Genomic DNA, 17,855 nt, shown 5'->3' with positions numbered 1-17,855 from the left:
CTGAATATGTGCTTTAAAAAAAAAAAAAAAAAAAAAAAGACAGAGATATCTCAATGGTTAAACTGCTTGTTATCCACATGAGGACTTGAGTATGGTCTCTAGCACTTCTGCAAGGCTGGGTATAATGGTGTGCCATGGCTCCTCCCTTTCTTCTCATAGCAATAGTGTAAATCATATGAACAGACCACACAGCAAAGCCCAAACAACGTTGAAAACTTGGAATCATATAGAATATGCAATGAAACTAGAAATCCATACATGGAAATTAAACAACTTACTTTTAAATAATAAGTGGATCAATCAATCAATCAATCAATCAATAAGGAAACTCATTTTTTTCCTTCCACATCAGTGAGATTGCTCGGTGGGTAAAGACACTTGCCACAAAACCTGAGTTTAATCACTAGAAACCACGTGGTAGAGATACAACTGCCTTCTACAGAAATACTACAGTAACGTGTACACACACACACACACACACACACACACACAACATAAAAAGAATATTCCTCATTCCTGGGCATATACCCAAAAGATGGTCCAACGTGTAATAAGGACACATGTTCCACTATATTCATAGCAGCCTTATTTATAATAGCCAGAAGCTGGAAAGAACCCAGATATCCCTCAACAGAGGAATGGATACAGAAAATGTGGTACATTTATACAATGGAGTACTATTTATTCAGCTATTAAAAACAATAAATTCATGAAATTCTTAAGCAAATGGATGGAACTAGAAAATATCATCCTGAGTGAGGTAACCCATTCACAAAAGAGCACACATGGTATGCACTCACTGATAAGTGGATATTATCCCAGAAGTTCAGAATACCCAAGATACAATTTACAGACCATGTGATGTTCAAGAAAAAGGAAGACCAAAGTGTAGATTCTTCAGTCCTTCTTAGAAGGGGGATCAAAGTACTAATGGAAGGAGATACAAAGACAAAGTGTGGAGGAGAAACTGAAGGAAGGCCAGTCAGTGACTGTCCTACCTGGGGATCCATCCCAAATACAATTACCAAACCCAGACATTATTGTGGATGCCAACAAGCGTTCACTGACAGAAGCCTAATATAACTGTCTCCTGAGAGGTTCTGCCAGTGCCTGACAAATACAGAGGTGGATGCTCACAGCTAGCCATTGGACTGAGCACAAGGTCCCCAATAAAGGAGCTAGAGAAAGGACCCAAGGAGTTGAAGGGGTTTGCAACCACATAGGAGGAACAACAATATGAACCAACCAGTACCCCCAGGGCTCCCAAGGACTAAACTACCAACCAAAGAGTACACATGAGGGACTCATGGCTCTAACTGCATATGTAGCAGAGGATGGCTTTGTGAGACATCAATGAGAGGAGAGGCCCTTGGTCCTGTGAAAACTCTATGCCCCAGTGTAGGGGAATGCCTGGACGGGGAAGCAGGAGTAGGTGGCTTAGTGAGCAGGGGGAGGGGGGTGTGATAGGGGGGGTTTCAGAAGGGAAATGATGAAAGGGGATAACATTTGAAATGTAAATAAAGAAAATATCTAATAAAGCACTTTATCAAAGGGAGAAAAAGAAATATTCCTTCTTTCTTCCTTCCCTCTTCCTTTGTTTTTGTCTGTTGTTGTTGCTGCTGCTGTTGTTTAATACTGGGCTTGTTGCACAGCAGTCTAACATTAAGTCACATTTTTACTCTCTATTTTGAGGTAGGGTCTCTCTTAGTTGCCCTGGTTGAGTTTGAACCATATCTGTAGCCCAGGCAATTCTTGAACTTACAACCTATCTGCCAACATCCTACTATTCTCCAGGTTGAGAAATGGCTCAGTGGATGCACATTAGTAAGCATGACACAGAACATCAGGATGAAGAGCAATATCCTGGGTCATCTCAGTGTCTGCATGAACAGACTTGACAAGGCTGGGCAAAGTGTGGCACACCTATCCTCTGTTGTCAGCAAGAAAGAAATACTAGGTGGACTTTTAAACTCATTTTCTCTTAGATTTGCATTATTGCGCTTCCCTAAATGACTTTCTCACACCTTACCCCATGTTACTTCCCTGCCCCTTTTTCCATTTATTACTTTTGTTTGGGGAGAGAAGGGGAAAAAGAAAAATACAGGCAAGAGAAAGACCTAAGGGCAGGTAACTTTTTTAAAAAACTCCCAAATAAAAATAAACAGATGAATGACTAGAGAACTCAATTCAAATGGTGAGAAAATCATTAGTGTGGATTAGAAATTCAGGTAAGAGATAAATATTCCCCAAAAATGGAAACCTTGGAAATTAAGAACTCATCAAAATAATTTGGTAGAAAGAATGACCCCATTCCATGGACTATATCAAATAGACATATGGTTTCTGTATTTTCTCTGTAATGTAGTTTATATTACATTTTGATTTCTTTTTTTTCTTTTCTTTTCTTTTTTTTTACTTTTTATTTTTTATTTTTTGAGACAGGGTTTCTCTGTGTAACCCTGGCTGTCCTGTAACTCATTCTGTAGATCAGGCTGGCCTCAAACTCAAGAAATCTGCCTGCCTCTGCCTCCCAAGTGCCAGGATTAAAGGCGTGTGCCACCACTGCCTGGCATATTTTGATTTGTTAACATGTAAAAAACTATTTTAGTCTTTTAAAAAATTCCTTTAGTTTTTGAGATTATAATACATCATTTGTCCCTTTTCTTTCATCCCTCCAAGTTCTCCCACAAACCCTCCCTTGTTCCATTTCAAATTGATAGCCTCTTTTATTTTTTATTAATTATTGTTTGCTTCTTCTCTATTCCCTTCTATCTCCATACAAATATCTGCTTCAGATCAGAGCTCAGTTGGGCATGGTACTGTTTTCCTATGTTCTTGCATTTGAGAGTTAGGGAAAAAGAGGATCAGGCATACAATACAGGCCAACCTGGACTATGTTCTTAGTTTCAGATTAGCCTGAAGTTTAATGTTGCTGACTACTCTGACCTCTACATGTCATGGCACATATGTACATACTCTCTCTGTAGATAAACAAACAAACAATACAACTTTATTAACTCAATACATGACTGAATTAATAATTAAAATAGTTATGAGGTAAATCAACTTAACTAAACTGATGCTTTGGATAAGAAATTCTATTTACGAGATTGGAGCAAGATGGCGAGCGCGCGGAACGAAAATCTGTGTGCCTAGTGACAGGTTTCTCTTCACATCACTTCAAATCACTTGCTAAGGATCATGGCGGCGGCAGTAAAATGGGCAATAGCAAACAGAACTATCTGGAAGCATTTACTTCCAATCCGAAGTGGAGCTTTGTCTAGTGCTTGTCACACATCTACATACTCTTCTCTTCCGGATGACTACAATTGCAAGGTGGACCTCGCTTTGACATCCGATGGCAGGACAATAGTGTGCTACCACCCTTCCGTGGACATCCCCTACGAGCACACCAAACCCATCCCTCAACCAGATCTTCTGCATAATGAGGAAACCCACGAACAGATCCTGAAAACCAAGTTAGAAGTTAGAAAGCGCAAGCAACTGGAGCAAGGGCCCATGATAGAACAACTGAGCAAGGTGTTCTACACCACAAAGCACCGCTGGTACCCACACGGACAGTATCACAGTCGTCGTAAGAAACTGAATCCTCCCAAAGACAGATGACTACTCGGGATTCTCCGAGCATCAGGAAATTTTGCTTGGTGTCTTATTTGCCAGCTGAGAAAATGTCCATGGTATCATCAGTAAGGTGGTGTATAGGAAAACAATAAAAATACCCTCTCATGTAAAAAAAAAAAAAAAAAAAAAAGAAATTCTATTTACATCATTTGAAGCATTTATATCTAGAGCAGGAATATCCTAATTAAATAAATTTCCAAACATATTCATTAAAAATAAACAGAATTATCCTTCTGAGGGCCATCCTATCCAAGTTAGCACGCCTATTCACACTGTGATCGCTCAGATCCTGTTTCTGCAGCTTTTCTAGGAGAGACAGTCTCACGGCATGGTATATGGCGTTGTAGCCCTTCATGATAATGACTGAGGGAGGGAGAACTAGAACTGTGACCCCCCATCGGCTATCCAAGATAACGTGCCAGACCTGGAACCATATACATACAAACAACAAAAAAGAGGTCGAGGGGGGTGGGGGAGGGGGCTGAGGGAGGGAAGGGAAGGGGAGAATGATTAATTATATTTTAATTAAAATGCAATTTTAAAAAAAGCAGTTGTCTGTAATGGTCTCAGTTGGTCGAAGTACAGAGAACAATCGCAAGATGCCCAGCCTCATTTATAACACAATCCCTGCATCTGAGGCTCAGGGAATATTGTGAAAAGAGGTGGGAAAGATTATAAAGCCAAAGGACCAGGAAATCTGCTGTGAAATTGCGTCTCTTATAAGTGACAGGGAAGGTATACCCAGGATATTACAACAATAAGGCCTTCAAAAGAACAACACCAATAGATATGTTTATGTGGAAAGGGAAAATCTCAAGGAATGGGGGGGCACCACCGACAAAATAAATTACAGGTGCCTGAGGACTTCTGAGAGAAAGTGATTAATTTTCCAAGAGGATAATCCCCCTTTATTGGTTATCCAATACCAAGTGGTCAGTTTTAAAATTATATATAAGCAAACAGCATTAAATGGAGTCAGCATGTTGTATTTATTTATATTTAGGGATATATATATATATATATATATATATATATATATATATACATACATATATAATACATTATATACACATACATACTTATATATTATATATATGACTAAATATATAAATATACATACATATATAACAACAACAAAGAAAAAGCAGCCATGAATTTGGGCGGGAATGAAGGGTATATGGTGGGGGGCTGGAGAAAGGAAAGGGAAGGAGGTGAACGATGTAATTATAATTAAAAATATGAGCAAATATGAGAAAGTAGAATCAGCACTTACCTCTGTGTACTCATCAAAAGTATGGTTTTCTGCCTGGAACTTCTGTATCATCTTTGTTGCAGTCCCGTCAAGGAGCCAGTTGTATTTTGTAACTGAAAATTAATATTCCAATTAAAATCTGAATAACATTTTAATATAGTAAAATGTGTTTTGTATTATCATAGAATAGCCTACTCAAGTATGAACATATGTAGATTACTACATTTAAAGAAATAAGAGTAATAAGATTTAATAGCCATTGCTTTGTGTGCTAACCTAAAAAAAGTTAATAAAAAATTTCAGAGTAAAGATTGAAGAGGCAAACCAAGTTAAAGACATTTTGAAGCTAAGAAGACAAGTTTATTCAGTACATTGCAAAGAGAGACTAGAACTGTCTGCCTAGACACAGCTTAAATGTTAAATGTAGTTCGATACTTGAAGCTTTGAAAATAATTTGGAGGAATAATTATGTCAGATAGAGCCTGTCAAAGGCTCTATACATTATGATAGCAGATACACATATGCAGTAAAATTAAACCTCAGGCTTTTCAAAACTGTTTTCAGAAACTAACTTGAGTCACCTTGCTTTAGCTAATTTATTAGTCAAACTGCTCTTCTTTTCACAACTGTTGACTTTATCACCCTACTCCCATTGATATTTACCCTGCAACCCAGATGACAAAACCCAAGTTTCTCAGGTCTGATCCATGACTAATGAATCCATGCTACTGCTTATCTCTGGCTCTTTCAAAACAACAGCAGAAAACCTGACCAAATTCTAGCTAAAACGAAGAATGATAAAAATATAGTTCATACGTACCATATGTTTTGTAATGTGCTTTTGCACCTTCTAAGTTCTTCTGTATGGCTATCCTCAGTGTACAGAGAGCCCACTGTAGCACATGTTCTGGAATTTCTGTATCAAGATTGACAGGCGATGACGTTCCTGACAGCCAAGAAGGTACTGTTTGGACAGTCTAACAGAAACAAAACCAAAAATGAGTGTAATAAATATCTAACTGAAATGATCAATATCATTTTCTTTAAATTTCTGTGGTCCAAGAAAAGGCCACTGAATGAAAAGTAATAATTTAATAGTAAATGATTTGTAATACAATATAAAGACTTAAATTGGAACTAAGCTTGTTACAGGTCTGCACCCCAGCCGATTGCTTGGAGAGGCTAAAACAGGGGCATGCAGAGCTCCAGCCTAGTCTAGGCTACAAAGTGAGACCATGTTTCAAAATGTAAACATTCACAAACAAAACAACCACCACAAAAAACTGAAAGCACCTTAAGTTTATTTAGTTTTAAGTATTTATTAACTAAAAAGCATTAGAAAGAAGAAACATGACTCATATTGCTTTGTTTTTTAGACAGTTTTTCTATTTACCCCTGGTTGTCCAACTCTCTTTGTAGACCAAGCTGGCCTCAAACTCACAGATCTGCCTACCTCTGTTTCCCAAGTGCTGAGATTAATAGCATATGCCATCATGCCTTAGATTATTTTTTAAGATGCTCACAACTTAGTACCAAGAAGAACACACAAAAGCACTAGTTCAGAACAATAGGAAAAGGTCAAAAGAAGAAAAACATTTCTAATTAACATGTTTTCAAAGGAGAAAACATTTTATAACTTAAAATACCTGGGAGGGGAATGAAAAGCCATAATATTTTATGTTTATACAGAGTATGGTGACATTCAATTAAAATACTGAAATACAGCAGCATAAGAACACAGAGATTAAGAAGTAATACCTGCAGAGTTTCAGATATCCGTTCTATCAAACCCAAGACAACATCTTCCAAATCTTGAAAGGTGGGATAAAATTCCATTTTATCATCATCAAATGTCAATTCCATCTTAAATATTGGAAGCCTGTTTAGATATCTTGAATCAAAGAGTGTTACGAATTCTTCTATAGTTCTCCATAAGAGATCCTTTAGCTACATGATATCAAAAATTACCATTATTTCAGAAAGTTTAAATTTAATCTTTATCTAAAATGAATTATTGGTATAATTACATGAACTCTATAAACTTGGTTACTCCTGGAGTCATAACCATGCTTAATAAATATCTAAATAAATAATAAATAGAAAGCCAGGTAGTGATGGCACATGCCTTTAATCCCAGCACTCTGGAAGCAGAAGCAGATGGATGGTGTGTGTAAACCCACCTTGTCTACAAAATGAGTATCAGGATAGCTAGAGCTACGCAGAGAAACCCTGTCTTGAGAAATTCAAACCAAATCAAAAGAAACATAAAAATAAATAAACAATAAATAGAACAATATTTGCAAACCAAATTTTTGTAGTAGAATATTATTACTCTAAAAATGTCTGTGTAGAATTTTCACATTTATTAGTAAGGTTGTCCCTGGCACATAAAACATTTCAAAAGACTGAACAATATGGAGAATACTGGGGATTAGAAAGGCTTACATATGGGGACAAGATTGGACAATGGCCTCATACTAAAGAAAGCTTCTACAGTCAGGAGGACCAATTGTCAAATAATCACAATTTTGAGAAATTGCTAAACTTTGAGAAACTTGAATTCCACATGATAAAACTGTTTATACTGTAGAAATCAGTAAACAGAAGAACCCAGGATAGTTTTCCTTCTGGACAGCCAGGTTTCTAGCACACTACCCTTCTACATGCAAGGGCAGAACCATGGTAACTTAGCAATGTGCATAATGTTTCTAAGTATGAAAAGTGCATTCTTACTTAGAATCAACATTTGGATAGTTAGCCCAGAAGACATGTATGAATCTGAACAATCTTCCAAATGTGCTTCATCTTTTCTTACCAGATAACCATAGTCCTCGGGAGAATAAAGGCAGGAGGGAAGAAACCTATGAATACTTGTTACTGTGTTGGATACAGCTACCAATTACATATTAGCAAGGTAGAACAGGTGAACTTTTAGAGTTCTTCACTGAAAAGGAATGTTTTCATTCAAAACTAATTTTTTTAGAATTGTATGTCTAAAGTAGTAGATATTTAATGGGTCCATAAAGCAATTGTACAAGATTAATGTTCTCTTTATGTTTATCAACTAAAGATGACCAAAAACATTTGAAACAACCCTTTCATGAGAATTTAATGAAGAATAACCAACTTATAATTTAATCAAAAATGTATTTACTGGGCTAGCCTTTTTGTTAACATACTGCAGTAAAACTAGAGACTGACTGCTCTTCCAGTGAACCCAGGTTCAATTCCCAGCACCCACACGACAGCTCACAGCTGCCTATAACTCGAGGATCCAACACCTATACACATGCAGGCAAAACACAAATACACATTAAGTAAACAAACAATGTGTATGTGTGATATGTATATGAAGACAGGCAGTTCTTGATGTGGTACATGTATGTGCCATGGTACTCGTGTGAAGGTCAGAGGTCAACTTTTTGGGAGTCAGCTCTTGTCCTTCACCTTGCTGAGGCAGGGCCTCTCTCATTTCTGTGGTGGCACTGACTACATAAGCTTCTGAGCAGCTCTCTTAGCTCCCTCATCATCTTACTGTAGGACTGCAGATGCACGCTTCTGCATGCATGCATTCAGCTTTTTACACGGATTCTAGGAATAGATGCTGGGTGGCTGTGTGCCCAGCTGTTTGGCCTACTGAGCCATTTCCCTGGCCTTCCTTAACTTACTTTTTAAAAACTGCTTAGCACTGTGCTTAAATAAATTTTATTTAAAGTATTGACTTTTAAGTATTCAAGATACATATATAGCACATATATACCTGATTTGACATAAGTATGGAAACACAGTTATAAAAGGAATCCAATTTTTCAGGCTTGATGCCTTCTAGTGCCTCCTTCTTAGTAAAGAGATTTATAACCTTCGGATACCATGTGTTCATTATCTTCTCTTCTGATTTTCTAGCTTGAATTGATAGATCATTTCTCAGTGCTTCACAATCAATTGGGCCTCTAGCTCTATTGATGAACAAAAGAAAATAATCCAGACAAATGACAAATTGGTCTTGATATACAGTTGTTGAATCAGATGAGATAAAATTTAAAGTTCTAAAATATAAAGAAAGGCTTAGAGAAGTATAAGTCAGTTTTAAAATGATGTAATAAAATATGCCAAAGAGTCATTCAACCTTTAACTTTTAACTAATACATATAAAATTTTACCTAATTCCTGTTAAGTCCAGCAGAATTATTTTAGCAAATGCTGTATAACCAAGCTCCAGTAACATTTTCATAGTTGGATGAACAATGTGCAAATTAGCTAATATCTGACTTCTTGCCTGCACAAAGTTAGAATGCCAAGGATTGGAATAATCTAGTCCTCTGAAAAAAGCAAAGCATCACATTAAACAGGAATGAAATAACGTACCACCGTTTTGAGAAATTAATGTTACAGTGAAAGACTGGGGATTTGGGATAAGGAATTATGGTCAGGATGAAAGTCTTCTGAGCGTGAGCACTCGGTTTTGAAACTGCACATTAGCTTCAGAGGAGAGAGGTAATTTGTGGCCGAGACAGACTTGCGGCTTGCACGTCCTGGTAACTTCCTTTGCTCTAGATCAGCTACCCAAAATACAAAAGTAAGAACAGTTTTATGTTTATGGAAAATCTGTCTGGCATATCTCAAAGATTACTCAAGGGTAAGTTAGATTTTGTTTCTTGGTTTATTATTATTATTAGATCAAGTTTCATCTAAGTCACTGCATAGCCGAGGTTGGCTTTGGACTCCTGATTCTCCTACCTCCATATTCTGAGTCCTGGCATTACAGGTGTAAGATACCTTATAACATACATTAGATTGCATCGAAGTATTTTTCATATAGGTCTTCCTCCTAATGTAAGTAGAACTAGATGATTGATGGGGAGAATATCTTTGGAGATTTTTAAAGAAAATATCTTTGAGCTTCATGATTGTAAACTTGAATGTAAGATCAGTTCATTTTTAAATTGTATCCAAAGCTAGATGTTATACCATTTTTAAAAATAGTTTACTCACTGAGGAGATTCAGGCAAAGGGCCCCCTTCATCTTCAAGCCATTTAACTGGAGGCTTCACAAGAACACTCTGTACTAAAATACACATGTGTGTTAATATTTCCTGAAAAATCCTTGTAAGATCTATTCTCTAACTTGATATTCTAAGGTAAAGTTTGCTGTACATTAAATAAGTACAAGGAAAAACTCCCTTTCTTGCACACAATCAAGCTCTTAGCACTGTTTTGGCCTTCCTCCTTGTAAGGTGAGTTCCCATACAGGAAGACTCCTTAGGTCTCAGTCCTTTGCATTCTATATGTTCAAAGATCATTGACATGACCATTTAAGAAATTCATTCTAAGATAGCTAGCAGGGACTGTGGAAAATGGGAGCTGGGGAAATGGTAAAAGGTTAGGGAATTTCAGCTAGCTAGGAGGAATATGCTAAAGAGACTATTGTACAATATTGTGAAGATAGTAATAAATAACATTGTTTACAAATACTTAATTGTGGGGAATTGCAGACTGGTCTCCAGTCGAGCTGAGGTCTGAACCCCATGGTCATAATTCACCTACAAGACAGGTAGGAATTCCCTCTGCTCCTGGAACTCCAGCCCCTCCCTAAGGTACCACCTCCCACAGACCCCCACAAGAGAAGTGTGGTCAGTGGTCACATAAGCAATGGCCCAAGCTTCTGACCTTCAGGCTAAACTCCTCCCCAGATACCTAGCAACAGTGAAGACCATAAAAAGGGGGTGTTCAGCCCACCATGCCCTCTTCTCTTACCCTCTTACTCCTTTGTTCTCTCTCTCTCTCTCTCTCTCTCTCTCTCTCTCTCTCTCTCTCTCTCCTCCATCAAGGCCCACCGCACACACTCTGCTCATTGTTGGGAACTTCTTCTATACGCTCTGTCCCACAACCCTGGAGTGATAGCAAGGTAGCTCCAGGGGGGTCCCCGTCGGGGCTGCCCCTTCTCCACCCCCCACTCCCACCCCTACCCCGCTGCTGGGTTAGAGGCAATGCCCACCCAGGGCCGAGGGGAAAGCGCCTGGCAGTTTCTCCGCACCTAACTGACCAGAGAATAGGGAAACTCTGGCGGGGCGTGGGCATCTTTTACCTCACAACTTCCCCTGGACCCCCCCCTCCATGTTCCCCTTTTATTTTATTTTGTTCCCAACACTTAATAGTACTTTAAAGCATTTTCAGCACAAGCATGAAGTAATACATGTTAACTGGTTTACCTTAAAGTATTTAATTTAGGAGCTGGCGAGATGGCTCAGCGGGTAAGAGCACTGACTGCTCTTCTGAAAGTGAGTTCAAATCCCAGCCTACAACCACCCATAATGAGATCTGATGCCCTCTTCTGGTGAGTCTGAATACAACTACAGTGTACTTATGTATAATAATAAATCTTTGGGCCAGAGCGAGCCGGAACTGAGTGAGCGGAGTTGCCTGGAGCGAGCAGGGTTGACAGGAGCAAGCAGAGGTCCTAAAAATTCAATTCCCAACAACCACATGAAGGCTCACAACCATCTGTACAGCTACAGTGTACTCAAATACATAAAATAAAAACTAAATCTTTTTAAAAATGTTTAACTTAGTCTAATTTAATGTATACATTATTTTGAAGCATATTGTATGTCTGTGAAGTGATACTGTCTCACAAGCAATGACAACAATATTCCAATAAAAATTGCAAAGACTAAAATACATTAATGTTTTCTGACATTATAAAAATAGGATAGCTGGGCTAGAGAGATGACTCAGTGGTTAAGAGAACTGTCTGCTCCTCCAGAGGTCCTGAGTTCAACTCCCAGCAACCACATGGTGGCTCACAAACATCTGTAATGGATCTGATGCCTCTTCTGGTGTACTTGTGTACATAGAATAAATAAATCTTTTAAAAAAAAATAGGACAGCTAAAACCATATAGACAAAATGGAAAATCAAATAGCAATAAATATTAGCTGATAAATACAAAAACTACCCTCAAATTACAAAGTCTTTAGATTGTAGTGTCAAAAATAAAACTATAGATAGAAATTGTACTGAAGAAACACATGCATTTAAAATACATAATGTCCAATATTCAACTTCTACTATTTTGGCTTATTTTGGTTTCTGTTTGTTTGCTTGCTTTGCTTTTTGTATTTTCTAAACAGGGTTTCTCTGTGTAGCTTTGGAACTCACTGGGTAGACCAGGCTGGCCTTGAACTCAGATACCTGCCCGCTTCTGCTTTCCAAATTCTGGGATTAAAGGTGTGTGCCTCTACTGCCAGGGATGTTGTTTGGGTTTTTGTTTGTTTGTTTGTTTGTTTGTTTGTGACAAGTTCTCCTGTGGCCCAGGCTGGTCTCAAACTCACTGTGCAGCTGAGGGTGACCTTGAACTCTTTATCCCCAAACTTCAGCTCTCAAGTGCTGGTATTCCAGATGTGTGCATGGGGCTGGTATTCCAGATGTGCGCATGAGGCAGTGGTAGAGGAAGCTTGGTGTTTGCCAAATGTTACTTACCCAAACATCTCCTCATGCTTTTTTCATAGTCCATTGACACCTCGTTTATGAGACTTCCAAGCAGTTCTTCACTTTTTTCCCCTTCCTTTAGGTGATCAGGTATCAGCATTAACATGTTGTTCAGCCACTGTGGCTGGATGGGTACTATAGGACTATTCTCTACACACTGCTTCATGAAAATGTAGTTTAACTTAGGAACATTAAAAGAACAAGTCAAAAGTCAGCATGATTTAGCACTTCAGTCTAGCACCTAAACTCTTTTGTCTAAAACAACATTCTTTCAGAATAAAAAATATTCTAAAAATCTCTCTCACACACACATACATAAGTAAACAATAAATGTAATGTTTTCTTAACTAGATAAAATAAACCCAAAATCTTGACTACTAAAAAGAGGTTCTTCCACAATATTCTCAGTTCACAAGGAGGTTATATTTTCAGGCCTCTATTCCCTCCCCCAAAATCTTAATGGACTTAGAAAATTTATAGCCCATCTGCAAACATGCTCCACAATAAATATAATATCCTCTTATAAGCAGCTGCAAAAGTTTCTGGATCCTTTACTATTCAATAAATCTTACATGTTGTCGCATGTCTACCAGTCATTTCACAGTCCACACTGTTACTCATGTAGTGTCTCTAAGACAAAGCTCAAGCACTACCTGGCACATGGCTAGTACATAGTAACTCTCAGTAAGTATTTGTTAAGTGAAAATAAACATTATATCACTATTAGCATAATTATTACACTATTTCTATGAGAGAGATGTATTTCTTTTATAACTGCTATCTTGAATTTTTTCAATAGTTAGAATAAGAACTAAAATATTTATACAGATAATCCTCAAATAAGGGATGGTAACATAAATACAACTCTTGAAAACCTCATTTGTTGCCTACAACATGCTTGCTTCTTTGGATAAAGAAATATAAATCTGTTTAGACTTCTTTCCTAGGAGGAGACTTGGTAGGTGGTCTTAGAAGAATACTTTATAGTAATTATTTTGAACATTTTCAAGACAAAAAAAATCCAACTCACTCCTCTTTTCTTAATTTCACTGGTCATCTGTCAAAAAAAAAAAAAAAACAAGAATGAAGTTTAAAACATTTTCATCAAATAAAATATTAAATATATTCATTCTTTTAAAAGTGAGTTCGAAAGCTGGGCGATGGTGGGGATGCCTTTAATCCCAGCATTTGGAAGGCAGAGGCAGGAGAATCTCTGAGTTCAAGGCTAACCTGGTCTACACAGAGAAAGCCTGCCTCTACAACCAGCCAAACAAAACAAAGGCTGCTGTTGAGATTCACATAAGAAATAAAATTGTACAGGGTTAGAGAACGAACTCACAGTCGGAGGGAAGTCTGGCTCTGGTAATGGAGGTATTCTTTTATCCAGGGTTTTGTCTAGACGTTTTTTAGCTCCAGAAATTCTGAAATTTACAATTAGAAAATTATGTGATAAAAATGAACATTAACTATTAAAATACTTTAAGTTGAACATTTTAGACACCTATACTAATACTAAAAAGAGAAATCTTCAAGAGATCTTTACCTGACTACAATTTTTATTTATTTATTTATTTATTTATTTATTTATTTATTTATTTTCAAACTTGAACTTCCTGTATAGTTGAGGCTGGTCTGCAGTTCATGGTACTCCTACTGTCTCAGCTTCCCAGGGTGTTGAGATTACAGGTATGAGTCATTATGACTGCCTCTGACTGAACTTTTTATGAGAAACAAATTCTAGTGGCTATTAACAATGCTATCTTAAATTTTAAATTATTCAAGAATACCATAAAGAAGCAATACTAAAAATGAAATCATTTTCAATTATAACTTACTGATAGCTTACAAATGAACCCTGATAGAGATTAAGTCATTCTTTGTTCAAATGCCAACAAGTCAGAAAAAGTGTTCCTTATACCCTGTATTAATATCTCTTGAAAATTTCACAAAGCTTTCTCTTAGCTGATATGCCATCAAGACTGAGAAGACTAGGAAAACAAACTGGGGACATGTGAGCCAGTCACATGGAATGTGCGCAGTCACATAGATAGCCTTAAGAGGCCATCACAATGCGGGTGGCATGACAGAAGCTGAGGAAAATAAATATATCACATAAACTCCAGTCCTTTTTTTGTTTGTTTGTTTGTAAAGAAATATATAGAAGGTATACTTTCATTATTATTAATATAGTCCTGTGGTTGGGAACTTTGAGGCAGTATATTTTATCAAGCAGCAAATCAAAGTGGTATAGATCTTAAAGACCCTGTCTTGAAAACAAAACAAAACAAAACAAAACAAAACAAAACAAAACAAAACAAAAAACTGTCTGGTCATCCATGCATTTCTGCAAGTAGTACCGCTTTCCACTTTCATTTGCTGCTTATCAAAATATCTCTAATAATTTCCTGTCATGTTCCTGTTTACAACATTTGGCCAACCTTCCTTCCTTCCTTCTTTCCTTCCTTCCTTCCTTCCTTCCTTCCTTCCTTCCTTCCTTCCTTCCTTCCTCACTCACTTCCTTCCTTCCTCACTCACTTCCTTCCCCTCCCCCTCCTCCCTATATCCCTGACTGATCTGAGACTTGGTATGTAGACCTGCTGGTCTTGAAGTCACAAAGATCCGCTTGTCTCTGCCCCGTGCTAGGATTAAAGGTATGCACCACCATACCTGGCTTATTTGGAGTATTTTAAAGGCATCCACTGCTCTAAAATACATCTTGAACTCTTTATCATGGCCTATAAAACCCTGAACAATCTGCTCCAATCTCCTCTTCACCTTCCCCAGGCCTGTGGTACCTTTGTGATCCTGGCAGTTGTCAGTTCCTGTTTCCTGACATTGGTGGTTGCTATCCATGTCCCTAGATTAACTTTCTCCTGCTTATTTAAGAGGAGGGATTTTTCCCATTCTTTTGTTATCTATTTAAATATTGTCTCTACAAGCTGTTCCTGTCATGCTCCTGGGATAATGTTCTATTATATTATCTTATTATCTATTTTTTTATTCATACAGGAAACACTATGCTAACCCAGGCTAGCCTTGAACTCACAATCCTCCCGCCCTAGCTTTCTCAGTACGGAGATTATAGGCATGTACCCTATACCATGCTTTCTCTATCTTGTTTCTTCAAAGTACTCATCTTCCCAGGCAGAGGTGGCACATGTCTTTAATTCCAGTGCTGGGGAGGTAGAGGCAGAGGCAGGCAAATATCTGATTTCGAGCCTAGCCTAGTCTACACAGTAAGTTCCAGAACAGCTAAGGCTACACAAAGAAACCCTGCCTCGAAAAAATAAAAAAATTAAAAAGTACTCATCATCTAAAGCAATGGTCCTCAGCCTTCCTAATGCTGCAACCATTTAATACAGTTTTCATGTAGTCATGACCCCAACCACAAAATTATTTTTGTTGCTACTTCATAACTGCTATCGTTACAAATTGTAATGTAAATATCTGTGTTTTCCAACAGTCTTAGGTAACCCCTAAGAAAAAGGGTTAGTTAGTCCTCAAAGGGATCACGATCCATAGTTTGAGAACCACTGATGGAAAGAGTTCTTCTAACTTGTTTTTTATGTATGTTTACTGTCTTATCCTGCTGGCAACCAAACTTGTTAAAGCCACAGTCTTTTATTATTGTTTTCTATGACCTTCCTAGTAACAGGCACAATGTACATTAGGGAATTAATATCGCCACATAAAATGATATAAATTTGTAGAAAGGATTAAAGCAATGTGGACGGGATTCAAACACTTTCTAGATATGGTAATCCATAAACTAAATCTTAGCTGCAAAGCATATCTTTAAACTGAGAAACATACAGTATATTCACGGAACAGTGAGTAGCTCCTGACAGTGAAAATGGTAAAAAGCTGATAAGTAACATCCTGAGAACGCTTGTCTAAGTCTTCTGAAAGTACAAGTAGTCTTCGGAATAAGTCGGTGAGAGGCTAGAGAGATAGCTCAGGAGTTCAGAGCTCTTGCTGCTGGGTTCAGTTCCCAGCACTCATGTTGGGCAGCTCACAACTACAACTTCCAGGGTAGACATGATGCACACACACACATACACACAAATTTAAAAGGTTTTACAAGAATAAAGAGGGGGAAAGACCTCTAATAACACATATAAATCAAGATATATATAAGTTAAAACATATATAAGTTAAAATACCTCATAAATTTAGCTTTAAATATGAGTAAGTGAATTATGAGATAAGAAGTTATATGATGGGCTGGAGAGATGGCTCAGAGGTTAAGAGCACCGACTGCTCTTCCAGAGGTCCTGAGTTCAATTCCCAGTAACCACATAGTGGCTCACAACCATCCGTAATGAGATCTGACGCCCTCTTCTGGAGTGTCTGAAGACAGCTACAGTGTACTTACATATAATAATAAATAAATCTTTAAAAAAAAAAAGAAGTTATATGATTCTAGACCTGTTAACTGTATAACTTTCAAAACTTAATTGTTTTTGACAATATGATCATTGACAATGTGGCAATAAAATTTAAGTCAGTTGTAAAACCTCTTATAAGAGTTTAACCAAGAAAGGAAATTTCTGATTCATTTTCAAAAGTCAGTACAGTTAATGGCATAATAGCAGACACAATAACAAGATACTTGAACTGCAGAAACAGACCACTGGGTCCAAACGTCAGAGATGTGAGCAAATTAATTCTCTGCTCCTTAATTCACTCATTTTTAAAAAATGTACCTTGGGGCTGGATAAATGGCTCAGGACCCAAGTTCGACGTCCAGCACCCACATGGCAGCTCACAACTGCTGTTCCCTTTTCTGACTTTCCTGGGCCCTAGTATACACATGGTATACACACATAAACTTAGGCATACACACATACAATATATTTTAAAATAAAAATTTTAAATAGAGATTAACAATAGTATTTGCCTCATCAAGGTGCTGTGCAAAGCATCACTAAAGTGACAGAGACATTATCTGAAAAAGCAGGCACTCTACAAAACTGACTATCATCACGATTAATTCTCAATTGCTTTTCTAATTAATTTGAATTTTAATCCTATTTTACCCATGGACAATCTGTATAGTTTTCTAAATTTTTGGATCTAGAACACTGATCGTTAAGTCCAAGCAGTAATTAGTTACTAATATACTACTTACACTAGCTGATTGATCTTCTTCTGCTGCTCCTTAGACCGTCTGTACTTGAGCAGCTCACTCTGTTTTGGTGTGTCGACACCTATGTTTTTTGGGGGATGAACAATGGGGGGCAACTTCAAGTTCAAAGCTTCCTTTTCTGCTGCAATGGCAGCTTTGTTAGGATCTGACATCTTGGTCTCCTAAGTATTAAAATACTCTATACTCTGAAAAGAAAAAGTTTATACAGTCATTATTGTATGAAATCAAGCCTGAATATATTCAGTGTATCTTACACATCGGTACTGTAAATAAAATCCATAGCTGTTCAGATTCTCTTACCAAGTATGGTAGTGGTTAAAGAAT

At 37.5% G+C, this 17,855-nt stretch overlaps 2 protein-coding genes across 2 annotated transcripts in view; one reads left to right on the top strand and one right to left on the bottom strand.

Annotated features, from left to right (window-relative positions):
• Dnah12 (dynein axonemal heavy chain 12) overlaps positions 1-17,855 on the bottom strand; it is a 171,786-nt gene extending 153,931 nt beyond the window's left edge. The window contains exons 1-11 of the mRNA XM_029541695.1: positions 17,832-17,855; positions 17,514-17,716; positions 13,722-13,803; positions 13,413-13,439; positions 12,374-12,563; positions 9,887-9,959; positions 9,055-9,213; positions 8,655-8,850; positions 6,653-6,841; positions 5,715-5,871; positions 4,916-5,007 (exon numbers count right to left, since the gene is read on the bottom strand). Coding sequence (XP_029397555.1) covers positions 4,916-5,007; positions 5,715-5,871; positions 6,653-6,841; positions 8,655-8,850; positions 9,055-9,213; positions 9,887-9,959; positions 12,374-12,563; positions 13,413-13,439; positions 13,722-13,803; positions 17,514-17,683 — 1,335 coding nt within the window. The 5' untranslated portion in view covers positions 17,684-17,716; positions 17,832-17,855. The remainder of the gene's footprint in view (positions 1-4,915; positions 5,008-5,714; positions 5,872-6,652; positions 6,842-8,654; positions 8,851-9,054; positions 9,214-9,886; positions 9,960-12,373; positions 12,564-13,412; positions 13,440-13,721; positions 13,804-17,513; positions 17,717-17,831) is intronic.
• Positions 3,130-3,741, top strand: LOC110325460 (39S ribosomal protein L42, mitochondrial). The gene has a single exon (XM_021203471.2). It carries the CDS (start codon positions 3,202-3,204, stop codon positions 3,625-3,627), a length of 426 nt encoding a protein of 141 aa, XP_021059130.1. The 5' UTR covers positions 3,130-3,201; the 3' UTR covers positions 3,628-3,741.

Source organism: Mus pahari, chromosome 8 (assembly GCF_900095145.1).
Source record: "Mus pahari chromosome 8, PAHARI_EIJ_v1.1, whole genome shotgun sequence".
NCBI classification, from domain to species: Eukaryota; Metazoa; Chordata; class Mammalia; order Rodentia; family Muridae; genus Mus; species Mus pahari.
Note: the sequence above shows the minus strand (reverse complement) of the source record. Positions and strands in the feature narration are given on the sequence as shown.